At 39.8% G+C, this 22,500-nt stretch overlaps 2 protein-coding genes, 1 long non-coding RNA gene and 1 other non-coding gene across 4 annotated transcripts in view; 2 read left to right on the top strand and 2 right to left on the bottom strand.

The window, feature by feature from the left end:
• The window catches only part of LOC137969642 (gelsolin-like protein 2), a 23,215-nt gene extending 22,729 nt beyond the window's left edge, over positions 1–486 (bottom strand). Inside the window, exons 1-2 of the mRNA XM_068815966.1 lie at positions 325–486; positions 116–205 (exon numbers count right to left, since the gene is read on the bottom strand). Of these exons, the coding sequence (XP_068672067.1) occupies positions 116–205; positions 325–405 (171 nt within the window). The 5' untranslated portion in view covers positions 406–486. The remainder of the gene's footprint in view (positions 1–115; positions 206–324) is intronic.
• A 198-nt stretch (positions 487–684) lies between these two features.
• Positions 685–4,518, top strand: LOC137969643 (uncharacterized). The gene is made up of 3 exons (XR_011116705.1): positions 685–1,016; positions 1,109–1,227; positions 3,712–4,518. It is a non-coding gene; the product is annotated as an uncharacterized lncRNA (long non-coding RNA).
• A 5,969-nt stretch (positions 4,519–10,487) lies between these two features.
• Positions 10,488–20,910, top strand: LOC137970951 (nucleobindin-2-like). The gene is made up of 7 exons (XM_068817627.1): positions 10,488–11,074; positions 12,206–12,394; positions 13,521–13,611; positions 17,021–17,079; positions 18,240–18,332; positions 19,767–19,985; positions 20,370–20,910. The coding sequence occupies exons 1-7, from the start codon at positions 10,637–10,639 to the stop codon at positions 20,514–20,516; spliced, it is 1,236 nt and encodes a 411-aa protein (XP_068673728.1). The 5' UTR covers positions 10,488–10,636; the 3' UTR covers positions 20,517–20,910.
• Trnas-gga (transfer RNA serine (anticodon GGA)) lies at positions 18,748–18,820 on the bottom strand. The gene has a single exon. It is a non-coding gene; the product is annotated as a tRNA-Ser (tRNA).
• Positions 20,911–22,500: the final 1,590 nt, after the last annotated feature.

The following is a 22,500-nucleotide window of genomic DNA, read 5'->3' as shown; positions in this document are numbered from 1 at the left end:
CAGATATTGATATCCAAAATGACTTGTTAATGTTGGATTAATACTTTCAAAACCAACATCAAGCCTTAATTAAGACAAACTAATGCTCAAACATTTGCGTGAAAACTCAACTTACTTTAAATTTAACAATTCTCCAAATTTTCAAGCCAGGTTCTTGTCCAGCGCCTTCCCAAGCCTTCTCTGTTTTGGCCGATTCTTTTTTCACCTGTTTTTAAACATTCAAGACAAGTGAACAAACGACAGCTGTGCGCAAACAACAATAAATTCCAACACAATTAAAAAATGCACAGCCTCTTCAACCACTTCTGGCTCCCTATTTCTTACATTTTTCTCTAAATCAGAGCCAAACAAAGCCAAATTGCTGTCTTTCCAATCATATTTCTTAGCTTTCCTCAAACCAGACATGTCTTCGAGTAGGAATTAACCCGCGAGCAGATAAGTACTTCGATGTTCGTCCAACCAAACTAAAAGTGAAGTACACACCTTCGAGAAGATATTTATTCCGGTTCAATCCCAGAGGGATAATCCGATTGGCTAAAACGAGAAAATATTTGGCAGATTTGTCACGCAATCTTTTATATATTTGAAGGGGGTTGGGGAAGTAGTATACAAAAATTTTTTTTTTATCAACGGAGTTGATAATGTAAATTGGCCACCAGAGATTCTAAAAGCTGGCGTTTCGAGCGTTAGCCCTTCGTCAGAGCGATTCGCTTTCCGTTGATAAAACCAAACTTTTATATATTTGTTCAATAGGTCACCTGCTGCAAAACGTAGACGAAAATGGATTTGGTGGAGTTGGTGTCGTTGTAAAAGTAAAAGTAAAAGATGTCAGGGACTGAGTTATCTAAATGACGTGATCGTTAATGTTAAGATATTCATCCTCTTGAGGATCGAACTTGCTAGCAAGGGTAAACAAATCTACACCCCTTGCAACAGAAGCGACTAGACAGCGCGTCACCCACGCCAAAATCAACGAAGCAAAACGCTCCAATGCACGCAAAGTTGACCATTTGTGGGTTTGTAGCACTGATATACACTGTTTAAGCCTACGCACTTGTTCAAGAATTGTTAGCTTTTAAAAGTTTGTTTTTCTTTTATTTTTTTTTAGGCATGATGTAAGCCACCCGTCACGTAATTTTCACGAAATTTTGAGGGAACAAGACGTGGGTGACGCGGGGTGCTTACCATTTAGCCAAATAATCCAGATGGAATGATCGTTGCATAAAGGTGAGCGATTTTCCGAATTTAATGACCAACCGGATGAGAATGGCGCTTACCATTTACTTCACAGCATTCCATCCCGCATATTTTACTCGATCTTGTGAAAAAGGGCCTGGAAACGGAAGGTTCTCGCAAATGGTAAGAGCATTTCGCGAATTCCGTTCCGAACGGAAAAAGAGGACTACCTCTGGAGGTAGTCCACAATTTCCGAAAAGATTTTCCGGAAAATTGCCTTTCCATTTGACCTGAAACCGAAATTTCCGGATTTTTTGGCTAAATGGTAAGCACCTGCGCTGTCTCCAATTCATGTCCTTGCAACAGCCAATCGGATAAGTGGTGCAATTTTAACGTGCCCGTGCACATGTGATCCCACGCGCCACCTTGAGCGCGCATCAGTTGTTTCTCCCACGCATTATTCAAAACAAACACATGCACGCACTCGAATTAAACAGAATTGACAGCGCTTGTGTCTCTTTGGGGGAGCGTTGCGTGACATCACGCAGGTTGATTGATGAAAATAACGAGATGCTTCTGTGAAGCATACACTGGGTTGCCTGTGGTACGTGCTACAGAAAATCAGAAGGCACATTGAAATACAGCATTCCAGTCTCTGAAGAATAACAAATAAAAGAGAAGCGAGAAACATTGGCTTCTGGGCTGACATGTTGATAATTTTCAAGTTCCCTCACAACTTCTTTTTACCACAAGTGTGCCCTCTGAGCATCTGAAGGCTTTCTAATACTAAAGTTCACTGAAGTTAAGCCCTGCCGGGTGGGGTTAGTGTTTGGATGGGAGACCGAAACAATGTACCCGTCTTAAAACAGAAGCATCGGACCGAAAATACTATTAACTCTAACAAATGCGAACTCAGCAAGGTACAGATCTTGTTAGCTTGCTTTATGCAAAACAAATATTGATGAAAAAGCAAATAACTATTGATACACAGTTTTCAGAAAGAGCAGAAGGAAGTTTCCCGGACGGTCGATCGAGAATAAAATATTTACGACATCAAAACAACATTAATTTTGAACCGTGAATATAGAATATAAAAAGTTACGATCAGCGACAAACATTTTGGGAGATTTTTGCTACGTTCAAGTAAATTGCAAAATCGAAAAGTGACATGGCCGGAATTCAGCGGGCGCCGTGATTACGTTACCGCTGCATGTTTACTCGTCAAACAGTGAAGCATCTGTGTCAAATGATGGCAAGATACCGGGTTTTTAAAAAGTTTCTTTTTCTGTCAAGTGTTATAAAGTTTGACAATGAAATGAGCGAAGTCAAAACAAAGATCACAATCGCCCAACTCTTGTTTATGCAAAGTCAAAATTTACCCTCCAAGACGCGTACGACGTTATTATCACCAGGTAATTCCATCATTTTGGAAATAGCAGCTACTTTATTATTCATCTGCGTCACAAGTTTTCACTGATTTTGGGGCTCATTTTGTTGAAACTCGAGCACGCTTTCAACAGGCCTGTGAACCCTTCCCGCTTACAGAGCAAAACTAAAAAACTTCTCGCATATCACATTTCAACCTTAAGCTCGAAAATTCAATACACAACATGATATTATAATTCACAAAGGCAGAAAATACCACAGAATCCTTTTCCAGCGAAAGTTTTATTGAAACAAACAACATATTTGCTCTTAGAGGCGAAAACCTCTTCCTATTTCATTGCGTGCGTGAAGACAACAAACTCAATTGTGTCAAATTACCTTGTACTTCAGGTAAATACTGCTCACTTTGATTTCGTCTCGACGGGCGATAGATTGTTGTCGAAGTCCAGTACTCGTCGCTTTTGAGATTCATGCCTAGTTTATCCAACTGACTTTCCATTATTGAGCTCCATAAGGGTATATTTTGTTTAAGGATCCACTAAAACGCCATTCGCGTTGCATGACTTTCGACGCCATTGCAGGCTAAGTTAATGATTCTACTGTGTCCACCAGAGAAATCTACGCAGTTCCACTACCCTCTCGATCCTACGAAAATACGCGCAGAAGGCTCTATCCACAAAGACACCACTTACCAGGGGAGTGACAGGCAAGACTTTTACCGACACGGAAAAAAAAAAAAAGAAAAAAAAGAAAAAAAAGAAAAAAAACAAACTAAACGCAGACCTCGACTGGGTTTGCCTTATAAGGCAACCCAGTAATTATGTAGTAGTGCCCGCAAGGCATATGTGGTATATACCCGTGATGCAGGGAGGTATATGTTTCCTTCGCCGCTTCCTTTCAGCAAATATCTGCATTTTTGGAACACTGATTCCCGCAATCTCGACCCCAGAGCTCTTCTCTTGACGGAGGGAGAGAAGAGCTCTGGAAAACTCTCTGTAGGAGAACCTGCGCCGTAGGATTCTTATAGCCAAAAATTGGCTATTTGAACCTTACGGAGCCTGCTCACTGCTCGTGCTAACATGAATGCACCAATTAGAGACGCTTTTGATTGTTCTTCAGGAAAACCAATGAGAGGACACTTTGTTTCAGGGTTCCCCAGAGCCTTGGGTCGATCCGAGGCTCTGATGACGAGAATGTGATTCCCGGTGTGGCGCGAATGTGAGCAGCCTTCCTTTGGTGGGATTGTTGAGTGACATCGCAAAAAACGGCTGCGAAGGAGACTAGAAAGAGCTGCCCGGGAAAAAGGCAGGAAACCTGGAAAGGACCCGAGGTTCGACCTGAGAAAATTTGGACTCACCCTGCGAGGGCTTTACCGTGTTAAAGAAGACGAAAACGACATCAGAAAATTAAATGACAATCAATAATAAATATCCGAATGGAGAGGCGGTTGGAGAGGCCAAGATGGAAATCACGTGTTTTTTGCTATGTGTACTTCTCCTTGGATAGCTATCAATCCTTGCTCCCAAAATAGTAATTTCGGCTTCATTTGCCCGAAAGAAAATTTGCCTTCAGACAGCTTCAGGAGAAATGACGTCAACAACGGGGGGTCTATGTGTTATAAATAGATTTGACATAAATTAGCTGAGTTTTAATCGATTGTCGGATCGCTTCGAGTGTTGAGTATTGAGTTTTAGATTTCAACCGTGCTGAAGGCCTGAAACCGTCAAGTAAAGTGGTAATTCGTACGGAAAATTTTAAAGAGATCATTCACCAGGAAATGAATTAAATACACAAAAAATATTCCTTACAGTCACATCACCTCCGTTTTCCTGTGCAAAGCCTTTGACACATTGAGCGGGAAAGGATTGTTGTGAACAATTCTTGGACCCTTTTTGTTGCTTTCCAAAGTTCCTCACTATGGTCATGCTGCTGGACGAGAGCCAAGTCAGACTCGAAAACGACCTCTCCGAGCCTTTCAGCATTGGTAATTATGAAAAAGAAGGGAGGGTTCTCACCCCTGCGCTATTTCCTGTGATGATGATAAAACAGGCCATGATAGATTCCCAGTTGTTGAATGGCCGATTAAACTAATCGTAGATTACTGGGAACTTATACAGCAGTTTATTTTTTATTAAAAAAAAACTTTCCACAGGAATTTTAGTCCTCAGCTTTCACACAAAATTTTGCTTTCCTTCAGCATAAAATTACGATTTTAAGGCTTTTTGAAGGACGAAATTCAGACTTGGATTGGTATTTAGAGCGCTTTTCAAATAACTGTGGAAAGTAATTACACGAGTAGTGATTGGTTTAAAAATCCAGCGCCATTTTATCAAATAATGAGAAGGAGAGCCAAAGCCAATCGCGCAATCACGATTTGCACACGTAATTTTTCCCTCGCTTGGAGCAAGTTACATAAGAGCGGAAAAAGCGCCCTGGTTACATGGAATTGCTACGGATTGGTTCATTGCGTTGTTTGCACTTGCTGTTATTGATCGAAGTAATTAGTATTTGTTTTACGACGCTCAATTAAAAACCGCTCTAATCGGTGTTTGAACAACTGGACCCAGGCACATACTAAAACCGTAGAGAAGCTAATTCGCGAGCTCTTGTTTGCTGATGGTGCTCACCTCAGTCGTTACACACACTGGAATGACTTTGCAAAGTTTAACAACATGTCTTGCAGAGTCTGCTGGCCTTTTCGGTCTTGAAGTTCTTCACCAGCCCGCTTTCTCCGACTTTTACCTTTCACCCAGTGTCGCCATCAAGTAGTTCCAGTGACCTTTGGGAAGGCTACACCAGACTGGGGTGTGGTTCCTTGCGATAGACTGTTAAGACTGCTGACAGAAGTGCTTGGCTCCTTGCAATCCATCAAGCCATCAGTTCCTTCGAAGGTAATTCCCGTGCAACTCTAGAGGAAAAGGGCCGAGTCAGAAAAACCGGCGGCACATTCAAACAGTGCCTACCCTTGATCATACAGTTCCCTTAATCCGCTGTGGAAGGACCTGCCTGTCTCGAATCGGCCTCGTCAGCCGCCTTCACTAGGACAGGACAAATTTGACTTGACCGCAATCAATATTCTTCTCAGATACTCAGAAGTGAACTCCAATAGCAACACCAGGCAATAATTGAAGTTGAAGGTATTTTTTTCTTGATCTGGACAGGCCAGACCTATTCAGACATGAGTTGTTCTATCCAAATCTATTCTATTTTTAATGATGAAGGATGAATGGTGTCCTCTGCGTACAAGAAATTGGCCCAAAGTTGGTTTAGCATACGACTTTCGTGCCTGAGATCGAGGGCTCAAACCTCGGTCGGACCAACAAATAATTGAGCAGAAAGTTCTGCCGTTGTAATTTCATCTGAAAATTGTCAGACTTTCAAATCTTCTCGGATAAGGACCATAAACAATAGGTCCTAACCCTAACTTCTAAACCCTAACCCTAACCGAGTTCGAGGGCTGTACTGTCTTTGAAGAGCTTTGCGCTTGGGCCATAAATCCAAGGGTCCATAATTTACAGTAATTTACGGACCGAGAAAACGAGGTTAATAAGATGTTTATTTCTATCTCTGTGGTAATCAGCCGTGCGCGGGCAAGGAAACTAGTTGAAGTCAAGCGGAAGGTTCAAATGCCACAAAGATTGCCATGTCAGAATCCGAAAAGCAAAATCTGCTTGGCTGTTAAAATAGCTGCTTGCAAGATTCTAACAGTTTTACAAGTTTATGTAACGGAAACTACGTGAAAAACTTGCTGGAGAATGTTTTACCGAAATCTGAAAATTAGCGGGCCGTATTCTACAGCACGGCCCCCTAAATTATCCAATCATAGCACGCGTACTATCTGAGAGATATAATAAAAGCCATTACCATTACCAAAGGTGGTAGTTTTCAACTCAATTGCTTCCTGTACTCCGGGATTGAAATAACTTCCTCTAAGTTTCCTCCTTTGCGCTCTGTTATAGATGTACTTAACTTTATCTTGTTAAGGAATGAAATGATATGTGAAATTGATCATATATTAAACTGCGGATATGAAATCAGGTGAAGCTATGATCCTCGCAGGTATAAACGCAATTTTTGCACTTGCGTAGAGAAGCTTGAAAAATTCAGGTTTTCAATTGGGTTTGAACCCGTGACCTCGCGATGCCGGAGATCCATTTCACATATCATTTCATCCGTTGAGTCATTCATCACGGGAACATAAGAATCCACAAATGACCAGCTCCCAACGTCCGTGGAGCTCAGTTGGTTAGAGGTCTTAGAGCGTCGCACCGGTATCGAGGTCCGCACGGAACCCGCACCGGTATCGCGAGGTCACGGGTTCAAACCCCATTAAAGTCCTGAAATGTTCAGGCTCCTCTACGCAATTGCAAAAATTGCCGGTTCATAACTGCGAGGATCATAGCTTCACTTGATGTATCCTGTTATTTAGCCTTTGTACGAATGCTTTCTCCCTTTGGGAAAGAATTGGTTAGAATGGGCGGTGAATCGTCACTCACTGCCTTTTCGAGAACAGGAAGGCGTGTCGGGGCATGGTATATCTGATAGGTAATAAGTGACACTACTCGGGCTGATATAAGAGATGCGCGGGTCGAAGTCTCAACCGGCTTCATCGTCATGGTACGACGACTGGCAAAAATCCAGAGGTACCACTAATGGCTGTTTTTTTTCCCTTCTATTTGTACATTTGCGACCAATTAACAGCGACAACATTCGGGTGCATTTTTGGAAATGAGGCCAACACTGCGCTTATAAGTGCGCTAGTGAGTAAGAGAGAATACTTTGGTAATTTTGTTCCTGGTGAAGTTCGAAATCCGACATCGAAATCCTCTATTAATAAATACTGTAAAATTCATGACTGTGACGATAAGCTGGCGATCGCGCCCATTACTACTGCGCATCCTTACTGCGCACGCAATTTCACATGTCACGTCATGCATCGAGCGCGCGCGCTAAGTACTAGAATGAACAATGATAGGACAGATGGCCATTGCTATAGCTTTGCTTGGATTTAACGATCTTGGATCTTAGATTTTACTTACAATAATCTCCTCATTGTCCAAAAATGAACAAAAAATCAATGCGGAAAGTTTAAAAAATTTCAAGATTTTTGTCCTCGGAAGATGGAATCCTGCCATCTTGCGGCTGCAAGGCGCATGTAACGATGGTCGCTAAATGCGAACTTGTTCTTTAAGGAACCTCAACAGCTAACTAAATTCACGTGATGGGTCCACTTAAACAATGTTTGGTAGAGAACATTTCACTTCAAAGATGTAATTGCAATATTTTTGGGCTCACAGACACTTTGGCCTTATTCGCCGGTTTTCTCGTGCTCTCTGTCGCTCTCTTTAACGTTGAGCATCACTTACTCGTCGCCTGCTTACTGTTTCTTTGTCACTGTTTTTCCTCTTTCCACGTTTTACGACATATTTAAAAAATATTTAACTTATTTTTTTGTTTTGTTTTTTTCAAAATTTTTGCTTCTTTACTTCAACGCAGTGTGCAGTACGCTGTCCGTACAACTTCCCGCCAAAAAGCGAGGGTTCCAGCAGTGTAGCCTGCGAGCAAGCTCTCCGTTGGGGTCTCGCGCGAGATTCTCGGGCGCAAGCTGTGAAGCGCTTCACAGCTTGCGCCCGAGAATCTCGCGCGAGACCCCAACGGAGAGCTTGCTCGCAGGCTATACAACTTCCCGCCAAAAAGCGAGGGTTCCAGCAGTGCGACATTTCGCGCATTTGCTTACATGAAGAGTTGAACGCATGGACGTACTATGACGTCATTTCTCTCATCGGATACCATATTTTCTTAATCGAATAATTAATAATTATTCCATAAGCGCGCGTTGGGTATGAGATGGTAAATAGCCAACGAGGCGCGTAGCGCCGAGTTGGCTATAACCAGTCTCATATCCAACAAGCGCGAATGGAATAATTGTTTTATTAAATTCCTTCAACTCCAAAAATGTGGAAGTACGAAATACGAGCGGAAAAAGCGAGCAAATCCGAGCGAAATCGAAAAAAACTTGATGAGAACTGATGCGATGTTGTGTAATACCTTGTTGTCAGACAGACGCAGGCTCATCACAAAAACATTTCTTGCCTTTTCGCGTACTTCTAAACGTCAGAATTGATCCAAACTTTCCACAAATTTTTTTTTTCCTTTTTGGTTTTATTCAAAGAGAAATTTCGCTTTCCGGCGAAAACATTTTTAGTTTAGCAACGCTTAACGCAATCATTTACCATATAAGGTCAAACCAAGGTATATGAGTTGATAACCGAGATTGAGTGAACCAATCAGAGCACGCGAAATGCATTATCCGAGGTTGAGAATTTAATAATTAACAATTATACCACCAGCGCGCGTTGGATATGAGATGTTATATAATAACCCAAGTTATTCACGGATTTTGATTGGTTCTTGCCTATGATCTATTAAAGGACAGACGCACGTTTGAAGCAATACTGTCAGTCCCCTTTGTGGTCATGAGCTCTGCGATGGCTCACAAGTCCAATTGCGGATCCACAGACTTTTGGACTTCTATCACAGGGATATATAGCATCCAGACGCTGACATTCGTTCCTCGCAGCAGCGACTATGTTCTTTGAGTTCTTCTATTCGGCACTCCTCAAACTTGGCCACTTGACCGCTGTCCTCGACTTAGTTTTGTTCCTGGCAAGGGTTTCAAAGTCCGATTTGCCGCATTTGCGGCCTGTGACTTCTTCAGTTGATCCTTAAAACGCTTCTTGGGAGCGCCAAAAGGGCGTGTGCCTTCAGACAGTTCGCTGTACAACAGAGCACGTGGTAGCCTCTCCTCACCCATCCGCACAACATGCCCTGCCCACCAAAGTCGGACTTCCATGAAGTAGGCCTCAATTCCGCGCATATGGCAGCGAGACAGCACTTCGGTGTTCGATATGCGATCCTGCCAAGATATACCGGCAATCCTCCGTAAACAGCGCATATGGAAACTATCTAGTTGTTTTACATGCCGTCGATATACTATCTACGCTTCAGCGCCGTAAAGCGGTAGACAGAAAGTTTTGTCTTAGATGGTGGTTTGTGGCGGGCCTTAGTTGGAATGCGAAGGGAGGATTTCAATCTGACTAAGCGATGATCAGACCAGGTGGTGGATGAGCGTACTGCGCGAGTGAGATGAATATCCGCCAGATCCCTTTACTTTACAATATGTGCCAGTGGCGTGATCTGGGATGCATCCAGGTTGTCTTCAGGGAATCCTTTTGTTGAAAGATGGTATTTGGGATCACGAGTTCGTTGGCGGCACATAGGCTCAGGAAAATCACGCCGTTAGAATGAAGGGCAAAGTGAAGAGTCACACTGTCCCAACTAAATCTTTTAGACGGAAACAAGAGCAATTATGATTTAAGGAATACGAATGACTTCACTCTGCCGCGTACGCCAGATATGGGTCCTTCTTCTCTCATTTGGTCCATATCTCTTACTAACCGAGTTCGAGGTGCACATGCGTACTGTAAGTTACGGACCACGTTTTTTTCCGCTGATTTGTGGCCCAATCGCGAAGCGCGCGTGCCATAAGTCAACGGCAAAAAACGAGGATCAGTAACTTTCAGAACGGACCGAGAAAACAAGATTAGCACGATATTTAAATATCAGAGAGTATATCAGAGGTAATCAGACGCGCGGGAAAGGAAACTAGTTGAAGTCAAGAGGAAGGTTAAACTGCCACAAAGATTGCCGCATCAAAATCCGAAAAAATAAAGCGTGGATTTTGGAAATAGTTGCTTCCATGTTCTCGTTAGAGAAAATTTCAAATTTTAATAGCAGGCCGAAGCGGGCCGTGCTGTTGACATAACCTACTAATTTAGCCAATCATAGCGCGCGTACTATTTGGAAGAGCGGGCCGCTGTACACAGGCACTGGGGCTGATAACTGTTCTGGCCATGTGACAACACACTCAGCTGGTCATTGTGCCACGTTTCAGAATTTCCTCTTGATGTGGGATCTACATATAAGTCACAAAATCGCTTCAGAATAACCTTGATCTGCTTTTATAAGAAACACGAAGTATCAGAGTTTTTACTATTGGCGAATTTGTCTTAAAATGTGGCAAAAGCCAGCCTTGGTATGTGTTTTCCTGGTAGGATTGGCTGTCCTTTGTGTTGCGCCTCCAGTTCGGAAAGACAAGAAATCAGACAGCAAAACGGACGAGGGAAAAGGCGATCCAGAATATGCTAGATACCTGAAGCAGGTTATTGAAATTTTAGAAAATGACGATGACTATGTGAAAAAATTACTCAATGCTTCTGAAGATGAGTTAAGAACTGGTAAAGTGGCCGAAGATTTAGACCTCGTGAAACACGATGTCAGAACCAAGTTAGATGAACTGAAGCGACAAGAAGTTGAAAGGCAAAGAATGATTCGGCGCCAAATGAACGATCACTTAAACGGACTCAAGGAGCGCGAATATTGGAACCCCTTATTTGATGATGAAAATCCCAATTTCTTTGGACCCGAAGACTTCAAGAAACTTCTGTGGAAGGTATATTGCTTTCATTTCGAAACATTAGCTTATAATTTTTCGTCATTTGGGGATCAACCAAATGAAGTTTGAATAATGAGGTCAATATTTACTGAAGCAGCGGGTCGCATGGAAAAACGAGTTTATTTTATTACTTCCGAGCGGTTAAGGGTTGTTGTACTCATAAGACCCGAGCATAACGACAATCAAGAAGAATCAAGATACACGGACTCAGGAGCGGATGGGACCGAGCGGATCGAGATACTTAGCCCTAAAGCCCTTCGCACACAGTGAGGGAAGAGCTGAGCAAACTGCATCGGAAGGCGGTTTGCTCAGCCGTTCTTCACATGTGCGGGGAAATTTTGTTGAGAAAATTTGCCTCGCGAGGCTGTGAGGATAAAATCAAACATGTTGGATATTTTTGGCCTCGTGAGGAAAATTCCTTACAGTGTGGGGCCATCCTTCGAACTGAGCTTGGACAATCGAGCATCCAATTAAAATACATGACATTCTCACGTGACTTCAGTGGTTCAAGATGGCATTGGAAAAAGAAACTCTGATGCCACTGAAGTCACATCAGAATGCCATTTATTTTCATGATTGGATGCTTGATTGACCAAGCTCAGTTCGATTCTCACAATGGTCGCACACCATAAGGAATTTACCTTTTGAGACCAAAAATATCCAACATGTGAGATTTTATCCTCATGGCCATGTGAGGCAAATTTCTCTCCAAAATTTCCCCTCACACTTGAGGAACCAGCTGAGCAACCCGCTTCACAAGGCATTTCGCTTGGCTCGCTTTCCTTATCGTGTGAGGTGGCCTTAAGGAAAACAGTGAATTTTGATTTCCTGAGACTCCGAAAAACCAAAGGAAAATCAAGGGTATTCGCCAATATTCACTGAACCTGAGGTCAATAATTGTTTTAGCATAATTTATACGTGATTATTTGAAAATTATGCATTTTCTTTAATACAATTAATTTCTTCTGTCGCCTTGACAGAATGGTTGGCGGGCGTTTTGAAAAACCGCTAAGGTGATTATCACGTAATAATCACCTCAACGGCAACCAATCAGCACAGAGAATTTTCAATCGTCAGCTATGTAATTATCCTGAGTACAGAATATATTCCTTTTCTCTGCTTTTATAGCATCATGAGGAAATGGATAAGCAAGACAAGGAACGTAGGGAAGAATTTAAAAAACATGAAATGGAAAAAGAACATAAAAGAAAGGAACATCTAAATGAGCTGGATGAAAAAGCACGAAAAGAAGAAGAACTGAGATTTGAGCAACTACAACAGAAGCATCTCAATGCATCCAAAAATATTCATCATCCAGTAAGTTTTTTCAGGAATGTCAATAAGCTGGAATGGTCAATTCTTTAGATTTTGAAAGTATGTTTTCTTAACACCTGACTCACCTAATTTTGAGCTTTGATTTTTATCCAAGGGCTGTTTACTTTGAGTGTAAGTTTTGGATTTCATCGTCTGCTATTACTCGTATTCAAAACTGACTGATTGGACCTCAGAGGGTTGGCTCTAGAGAAAGTGATGTCATTTTACTCACTAGCTTAAAATTTCAGTGTGTAAAATTATGTAGTGTAATGTATGTGTAAACACTAGTTTAAAAGTCTGAAACCCGCAAACTCCCATGCTTCGACACATGCTTCATATTAATTCAGCAGGGGCCATGGAGTATGATTGGAAGTGGGGGAAGGGGGGGGGGGGGGACTAGGTTTGGTATGCGTTGCAAAAGTGTGAGGGGATATGTGTGAGGGAAGAGGTTTAGGAGAAAACAACACCTATAGCTATAGCCCAACCCTTCATTTGCATCCCTAAACTAGTGAGTCTTTAACATCATTTTCTCCCTGATCCAGTTAGTAATGACAGACAATTAAATGGGAAAATTCCAAAACAGGTGCCAGTATCATTTGTGAAATCAAGGCTTAATTAAGGTGATTCCCTGGTTTTCCATTGTGCAACCCTACTTCGCATAATTTCTTGCAATGTTGGCATGCGCATTTGCTGGTGCACATTGATAAAATGGTGGATTTTGAATGACTCCATACCGTCAAGGAATGTCTACTTCCTCCTGAATGAGTACAGTGACCCTCGATGGAAAAATTTTCCAGATTTTTGATCTCCAGAGGTTGGCACCTCTGTAACATGGAAATGAAAATCTTGAGCTTTTAATTCAAAAGTTTGAAGGTACTGTACAGGCTGCACTCAATACGGGGTGCATTCCAAAACCCCAATCCAAAATTTCAAAATTTTTTAGATTGACAACTTTACAAAACAGAAAGATATGTGCACTATGATGTGAATGTTTTATGCAAGAAAATATTGTTTTGCTGTCTGCTGAGATGAATATGTTTGTACGTGTGCCATATTAGAGACGAAGATTTCCAAGAAAGCAAAACAGTGTCTTGACTTCCTTGATAAATGGTGATGTTTGATTTTACAGGGAAGTAAAGCTCAACTGGAACAAGTCTGGGAAGAAACTGATGGCCTTGATGCAAAGGACTTTGATCCAAGAACATTTTTCAAACTTCACGGTAAGATAAATACCGTACTGGTAAATGCTCTAATATGGGGGGGGGGCTTATTTAATTTTGGGGCTCGTACAAGGGAGGAGAGCTTATTAGAGAGGGGCAGTCTTCTAAAATCTCACCCAGCTTTAATAAATTTCGTTTACAGTACCAGTACAGTACATGTATACTGTATATAGTATAGTAGGCTTGTCTTTGGCTATTTATAACCGAAACTTGACACATGCTCTCGTTCAAATACAGTTCTACGTTTTGCTTAGGATCATTTTTAGACCACTAGGCAAGTGTGCAAGACTGACACTTGTCCAAAGCCCTCAGACTTTAAACAAGTTTCTGCAATTATAATTCAGCATCAAGTTTATCATCCTCATGGTCAGATTCAATTTGCAACTTGGCCATGTTCTCAAGATCTCTGTTTTCCTCAGGAGGGGGCTTATTATGAACTTGAGGCTATGTGATATCTCCCATACTCTTTTATGCAAGTGAAGTGTGGGGGATTGATTGCAATGGGAAACTAGAAAAGGACCCAGCAGAATTAGTTCAAAATAAATTCCTAGAGTGGTTGCTGGCAGTTACCGGTAACAAATACTGCAACAACAATGCGTGCAGGGCTGAAACAGGACGGTTCCCAATGTCAATTGATGCTCAATGTAGGAACTTTAAGTTCTGGTTAACCTTAACCAAAAATGAATACAAATTATCCCAAATAGCATACAATGACATTAAATGGAAGGAAAATAAGGCTTTCTGGAGCAAAAAAATCAAAGGCTCATTGGAACAGATAGGATTAGGAGACCTCTGGATGAAAGCACACTATGTAGACATAGGAATTGTAAACATTATCGGGCAACTACTCAAGGATATCGAGCTACAAAGATGGCTAAGTGAAATAAATAATGACACCAGAAAAGGTGCTAACCAAAGCAACAAAATGAGAACGTACCGGTTATTCAAAACAATAGACAATTACAAATGTGAAGACTACCTACATCAGGTCACCAATACACAATACAGAATAGCCCTAACAAAACTGCGACTTAGCAACCGCTATAAGGGAGAGGAAGCTAATTAGAGCATCTATGGTATTACCTAAATTTTACATTTGTGTTTTTTTGTTGCCACACAAAGAAGGCAAAAAGAAGTAAAGAATTCAAAATGTTTAACTTTGGGGTTTTGTTTCTAAAGAAACTGCTGTGAAAGTGGAGCACAGGAATTGGTTTATCAATATTTATTGAGTTTTTAATGGAAAAGTATTGTAAATTGACCACCGTAAATAAGTTGAAAAGCTGACATCATAAGTGTTAGGCCTCTGTTCCTTGCACCCAAGGGGTAATGCTTTGATGCAGGACCAATCACCACATCAAATCAGTTGATAGACCCATTTCTGTATTTCAGAAAAGTGTGTTATTATTACAGATATTGGTGAATGATGAGTTACTTTGCAACAAACAACAAGAAAATAAAATCTAACAATTGGCTAATTTGATTTTCACCTGTAAAAACTTCTTGAACAGCCACTATAATAAAAGGCACCTTTGAAAGTTTTTGAAATCCTTTAAAAGGGGAAGGCAACCTTTTAAAAAGTACAAGGTTCATTCTTTTAGATTGTACAAGATACTAGGTGGTCCATCTTCTTGTCTTGACTCTTTTTTTTTGTTTTTTTTTTTCTTGCCTTGACTCTGCCAATCTCATGCAATATGTATTTCTTTTAGTTGTTAATGAGCTTGTATTGTTAGCTACTCCCATAGGGGGGCAATCAGGCCCTTTATAAACCACTCCTTGTTAATATCACACCACTTGACGCCGACCAGTTTACTCGAGGCTATTTTTCATTCCACTTATTTTGTTATTTTCTTGATTGTTTATCATACGTTTATTTTCACTGTATTGTATTTTCTACTATTTATCACGACTCTTGTATTTAACACTATTCAGAATTTTGTAATAACCTCGATAATTGCTGGCGGCTCCCTCCACTAACTGTTGTCTTTGCGTTATTACTTATAATAGAAATGTTTTCTATTCGGCTGAGCGAAGCGAAAGAGAATAGAACTTAAATTTATTGTTTAAAAGAAGAAAATCAACTTAATGTGTTGTTCATGGTGAAAAATTGAACTTTCGTAGGTTAATTTAGTGTTTCCATAATGAAATTAAATATATTACATGTTCCTACTTGCTTTTGGTTATAGAGCAGTTTTCAGTTGAGTGTCGTAAAACAAATACCAAAGTAATCACTTCGACCAGTCGCAGCAGGTGCAAACAGTGCCATGAACCAATCCAACTTCGTAGCAATTCCATGTAACTTGCTCAGAGCACGGGAAAAATTGTGTATGCAAGTTGCAATTGGTTTTCCTTTTCATCGGTGTGAGATTTTTAAACCAATCACTAATGCAATTGCATGATTACAGGTACTTGGCAACAGTCATTTGAAAATTGCTCATTGTTACTTCAAATCAACAAAAGTAATAATGTACAGCAATTGAGAGATTTATTTATAGTTCTCCTTTGCAGGAGTAAAACCCGCAAGCTTCTGATTACTAGTTCAGATGCTCTAGCACTCGGATAAGTTAAACTGATGGGACCATTTCATTTACCGGGGTTAGTTAGCATACCTTACTGTAGGAAATTGAAGCTTCATTTTTCAAATTTGCATTAATTTAAGTCATGTTCTGTTAATGTTAATTTCCGCACTGTTAATAATATTAAGAAGTGCGTTAATTTCCAAGACCTTAGTTACCGTTACATGTATTTTTCCCCCAAATCTTTGACACACTCCAGAGATTCTTGTCACCTATCCAAACAATAGATTTTATTGGCAAACTTTATTTCACATCAATCTTTCACATTTTTTTCATGTTCCCAACAAATTCTTTTTTGGGAGGTGTACCAGACGTGTTAATTTCCCACATTTTAAGTTCTACCTCCTCTTTTGCATTAATCTCCTTTAGTATAAATACACAGGTGACTATACAAAATCGCATGCTCTCATTGGCTCGCTATCTCGGATTATCAGGTGATAATCACCTCGACAGGCAAAATGGCTGCAAGGAGTCGTTTTGCCACTGTAAGTGAAGATGATTTCGCGTTGAAATGTTTTTTTTTTCTCTTTTTTGAAATAATCACCTGTGTATTTATACTAAAACAATTATTCTCCTCAGGCTCAGTGATTATCAGTGAATATTCACCGATAATCACTTCTCCTTCAGCAAATAATTGTTAATTATTGGGAAGCAAAATTCCCATCACATCACATTAATTTCCAATACATTAATTGACACGAGTGTTAATTTCCTACAATAAGATATACACTGTAACATCTCTTTCAGTACAACTGCAAAAACTTGTCATTAGGCAAATTAATAATGGGTTTTGTTTTAGCATGATTTGCAATATTTCGTTCACTTTTATTTACCAGATACAAATGGCGATGACTACTTAGACACTTCAGAATTAGAGGCTTTGTTTGTGAAGGAAGTAAGTGACAGCACATCTATCTCTTCTGAAATCTTCACATACAGTGTACAGTAATCTGACAAGTTGTGTATGAAGAGTCTCTTGAGAAGCATCTAGAATTTGGATGCAATATTAATGTAGTCCCAATGCATTCTCTTAGTGATTGTTTCCTAATGGAAGTCCTTTTGGAAACGAATGAAACATCACGTCGACTTCAAAGGAATTTTCCATGTGTCCCATGTCTTTCAAGCAAATTTTCCTTTTGCACAATATTGTATGTCTCTTTATTTGCCTTCAAATTGCTCTCCACAAATTTACATGTTTACTGTGTTAAAAATTGTTGCTTGGTTGTAAACTAAGTTGGTTTCTTAGCCATGGAAGAGAAGTGTCAATAATAATAATACTGTTTGGCTGACTGGTCTGCAGAACCTTAGATTATTCATTTAATGTTGAGTATATTTGTCATTTACAGTTAAAGCTCTCATAAGCTACCATCTAGTGAATTCGAAAAAGTGGTCGCAACTAGAACGAATGGTCTCTCATAAGCAAAATTTTCAACTATACAGGGGGGTTGTACAAGATCTTTGTCAGCAATTATGAGCGCTGTGAGTTTTGTTTTTATTTGAGTGTTGATATACATGTACATCGACGCGACTCTTTCAGTGGTCGCTTATGAGAGCTTAAAAGCAATGGGAAAGTCCAGTTGGGTAATCCCAAAGGTGGTTGCGGTCGCTTAAAGAGAGCTTTCAATTAGAGTTTAATGTCCCCACTAACCCTTTGACGTTCAAACCGGCCTAAACCGGCCAGACTTAGTATTTTACTCTGTCTAACGCCAGATGATTTTACTCATCAATGGGGAACCCCTGGGAGTCAGTGTGTTAAGTGACATTTAAAATGGGGTTTACATTAGTGGTCGTAACTAGAGCTGGTAGCTTACAAGAGTGGTCGCTGTGAGAGCTTCGACTGTATTTAGAATTCCAGTCATAAATGTGCCTCGATGTAGTAGTGGGTAATTCACATTTTAGCTTGAAAACATGTAGCTCTCCCCCTTTTCACCTCTGATGTTGAGTTTAATCAGGAGTGTGGTGTTTACTCCAGGCCACTATCATCGAAAACCAACATTAAAGGGAGCCAAGGGTCTTGTTGTGTTCTTTGAAGGTTGACCATTTGTTCCTTTTTAGGTTGACAAGCTATATGATGAAAAAGATGAAGATTTTGATCCAAGGGAAAAAGATGAGGAGATTGCAAGAATGCGAGAACATGTTATGTCAGAGGTGAATTCAACTCTGTAGCTCAGGTTTTATTGTTCTTGTTTTATTTTTGGTAACTGCTGACAGACATGTCATGTTACATGCTTAAGTTTAAGAGGACAGAAAAATTTTGCCAAAAGCAAGCTTAATTTGCCAATATTACCTTCAGGCTTCACAAAACCAGCAATCATTACATTTTTTATCCGCAACCCGAAGATTTGTCTTTTCCTGAAGTGACATCACAAAGTGCTTGGAAAGTTACAAAACTGGAATGCTAAGCAGTTTGTGATATCATCTTGGAGATTGGCGCATTCCGTTTTCCTCTTCCCTGCCACAGGACAAGTTAATGCCAAGTTAATGTAAATAATCAAGTAAAGCTATGATCTTCCCAGTTATGAACGCAATTTTTACAATTGCGTTGAGAAGCCTGAAAAATTCAGGACTTCAACGGGGTTTGAACCCGTGACCTCGCAATTCCGGTGCGAAGCTCTAACCAACTGAGCTATGAAGCCACTGACGTTGGGAGCTGGTCATTTGTGGGCTCTAATGGTCCCGTGAGGAATGAATCAATGATGAATGGTATATGAAATGAATCATATATGAACTGCGGATATGAAATCAAGTAAAGCTATGATCTTTGCAGTTATGGACGCAATTTTTACAATTGCGTAGAGAAGCCTGAAAAATTCAGGACTTCAACGGGGTTTGAACCCGTGACCTCGCGATTCCGTTGCGACGCTCTAACCAACTGAGCTATGAAGCCACTGACGTTGGGAGCTGGTCATTTGTGGGAGCTGGTCATTTGTCATATTTTTGGCAAAAGTAGCCTGCAAAGGTTTGGAGTAACCTTGGTAAATAATTATTTAACAATGGCAAATGCCCCTTGATACATGTACAGGAAAAGGGTAAACGTTCCTATCATGTCAAAAACTTTTCCACTCTGCTACCAAATATATTTTGCTTTTACAACTTTTTTTTTTAATCAAAAACTCACTTTTCTATTTGCTTTGAAGGACGGGAAAAGTCATCATAGTTTGATCTATGACTAAGCAGTGAAGGGAAATGGGTTAGATACTGGCTTGACTTCACAAATTTGTTTTCAAAGAACTATCTCAATGTAATGCAGTCTGACATCAACCTGATATTTGACCCACTCCTCTTCCTTACATGGTTGTACATTTTGATCAAATAACAAATAGTTTATCCACTTTTTGGGAGGCTTTAAAACAGCAACTTTGAAGGAGAGGGGTAAAAGCAAACGAAAGAGTTAGTTTTAGACTTTTAAGTGCACATAATTAATTTTATTATTGAGCAGAAGGGTTTTTTGAGGTGATACACAGGTAAAGGCTTTTTGCAACTGCTTGGGTAGTTTTCACTATTTTACATTTCAAATTTAGGAATTTTATTAAATTCTCTACTATTATATTTTATATTCTCTATTATTATATTTTCTCTCAGATTGACAAAGACAAAGATGGATTTGTGTCACTTGAGGAGTTTATGAAGGCCAGTAGAGGTGATGAGTTTGAAAAAGATGAAGGCTGGAAAACTGTTGAAGAGGAGCCTGGTTACACTGATGAAGAATTAGCAGAATTTGAGAAACAGCTGAAAGAGGAGGAGATGAAACACCAGGCAGCAGCAGATGCTGCCAGAAATGTTAAAACATCAGTAGAGCAGGTACATTGCACATCTGTAGAATTGTGCAAGGGTTTTTGCAAGTGTTTTTGATAAAATTGTAGGCTCCTTGTATACTGACATTTTTGGCTTGTCATGCCAACTTGAAATGGATAAAGATTTTGCTCTGGGGAGGGACTGTAAAGGTTTTACAGCTGGGCTGTTTTATCGTTTTTGTTATGTTTTCTGGATTGTAACATGGAAAGATGAGTAAAATTTACAGACTGTATGAAGTCTCACTCTTAGGAGGTGATAGGTTTAAACTTTAAGAAGCTTTCAGTAATAAAATGTGAAGACTGTTGTTGAGTAGATTGTTAACTTACATGTAAATACGTACATGTAGTATCGATTCTGTAATTAATATTTTCATTGATTAATTGACAACAGGTTGTAAAGACAGTGAAAGATCACACAGAAGGAGAACAGCAGAAACAAGAAGCAGCACATGATGAAACTCAACAACAACAACAACAACAACAACAACAACAAGAGACCCATCATGAACAACAACAACAAGAGAAACAAACACCATAAGCAATGATTTATAGAGAACTAAAAAAATGTATATACCTAGGAAGGTCCATCCTCCGGTATGGATGTAGACATAGACGTCTGCCTGGTTCATCTTGACCAGTGTTGCATTAAGTCTTCTTGAGGACAATGCAGTTGCCTGGTTTTGATATTTACGAAAGTTGTATTGAACAAAAGCATTACATTGAGGCTTTGTGGAAAAAAACCCAAAATCTTTGTTATATTCCTTAGAGTCTTGAGGTAATGTTTTGTATCTTTTATCAGTCCAACTTGGGCTGTTATAACATGGTGCACTGAACTTGTTTTTCAAAATTTAGTGTAAACAGAGGGAACTGAACTGGCCTGGGATTGTTTTCCATGAGAATTATTGCACTAAAAACTAATTTTCCCCCCCCCCCCCCCCCACCCAAAAAATGCACATTAATGATCTGTGTTAGGTTCGTAGCAAGAAAGAGACCCTCTTGCAATTTATAATATTTTAAAAGATGAAGTTCTAGTACAGTCAACCGTTGGATAAACATCTGCAATGTTCACATGACTATGGCTTTAACTGGCTTAGCTGTTCAAGTAGAATGTTTACCTTTATGAACTGTTGTTTGTTGTAGGCTTAATGGAGTGGTTTTACAGAAATGAAGAGACTATAAATTATTATTTTAAAGCCACAAACTTACAATTGGCTGAGGTGGAAAATACCATAATACTCTTTTTTTATCCTCCCAAATTTTGAATAAGTTGTTTTCTCTTGGGACCATTGTAAGTCCTAAGAGAAACTGGTGATATTGTACAGTAGCTTAAATGTTAACATCAGATGTGAACAACCATTCTTCTAGGCCTCATGTTAAAAAAAAACAGAGAAGCAAAATTTTTGCTCATTGTTCATTTTTGACCTTCAATATTTCAATGCAACCCTTTTGCAAATTGCTGAATATATCCCTTAAGGTCAAATGGCATACCACCCACTTATAATGTTCAACAGTTAGTCAACATAATTAACTCAATTTGGGATCCATCTGCAAATGGAGTTGAGAAAATCAGATTTGGCTTCAAATTCATGGAAAATTTTGGACCAGATCACATATCGGGTCCAACCCTGTTTCGAAATGGGAAATAGGTTTCCCAAATGGCATCATCAAATATTAGCTTTCGTCTTGTTAATGAAAGGAATGTTTATTTGAAGTGTGTGTTATAGACAAAAGATTGAACTGATCCTCCCAGTTACATTCACTACTTGCCCAAATCCCATAAGATACACCTCTTTTACCCCCAAAATTCTTCATAGGCATTGTTTTTTATTTCTCTTAGGACATTTTTATGTCATACGGCTTCAATGGGATTGAAACCCAGGTGTCTATAAGTCAGAGACAGTTGCTTAAGGACGGTGCCTACTAATTCAAAGATATTTTTGCCCTGGTTTACGACTATGCAGGAAACGTAGATCTTAACTAGTGTTATTGAAATCCAAAAAGAAAATTGGGGGTAACCACGCATTTTCAAAGATTATTTATGAATAATATTTGTAAACAGCTTTAAAATACAAAGCAATGTATGGTGTTCTTTCTCAAATTGAAGCTTAATTAGCTCTCAAAAATTCATGGTTATCCCCAATTTTCTTTTTGGATACCAAGAGTACTTACTATTAAAGATCTACTTTCTCCAGATATTTTTAAACCGCGCAGATATCCCTGTATTAGTAAGCACCGAGAGGAAATCCGAGTAGCTAGAGATGTGCAGAACGTATGCGCAATAACAGGCACCGTCCTTAAATTGTCCTTGTAAGTTGGAGGATCATTTGAATCTTTCTTCTTGTTCTTCATCCCCAAGCCAATGGTACACAATCGTGTCAAAAATTAAAGTGTAATAACAATAACTCAGGTGTGTTTCAAAACTTGTAAAGTAGCTTTTATGCCTGTTCTGTTGATGGCTACCATTTTATAGGTGGTTTTCACTCACGTGACTTGGAAGCCATATTGGTGTACAAAACAATACA

This window comes from Montipora foliosa, chromosome 9 (genome assembly GCF_036669935.1).
Source record: "Montipora foliosa isolate CH-2021 chromosome 9, ASM3666993v2, whole genome shotgun sequence".
Classification (NCBI taxonomy): domain Eukaryota; kingdom Metazoa; phylum Cnidaria; class Anthozoa; order Scleractinia; family Acroporidae; genus Montipora; species Montipora foliosa.
Note: the sequence above shows the minus strand (reverse complement) of the source record. Positions and strands in the feature narration are given on the sequence as shown.

Coding starts and splice junctions, on each gene's coding strand:
- LOC137970951 (XM_068817627.1), top strand. CDS start 10,637: ATGTGGCAAAAGCCAGCCTTGGTATGTGTTTTCCTGGTAGGATTGGCT. Junction 11,075..12,205: donor TCAAGAAACTTCTGTGGAAG/GTATATTGCTTT, acceptor CTGCTTTTATAG/CATCATGAGGAAATGGATAA. Junction 19,986..20,369: donor TTAAAACATCAGTAGAGCAG/GTACATTGCACA, acceptor AATTGACAACAG/GTTGTAAAGACAGTGAAAGA.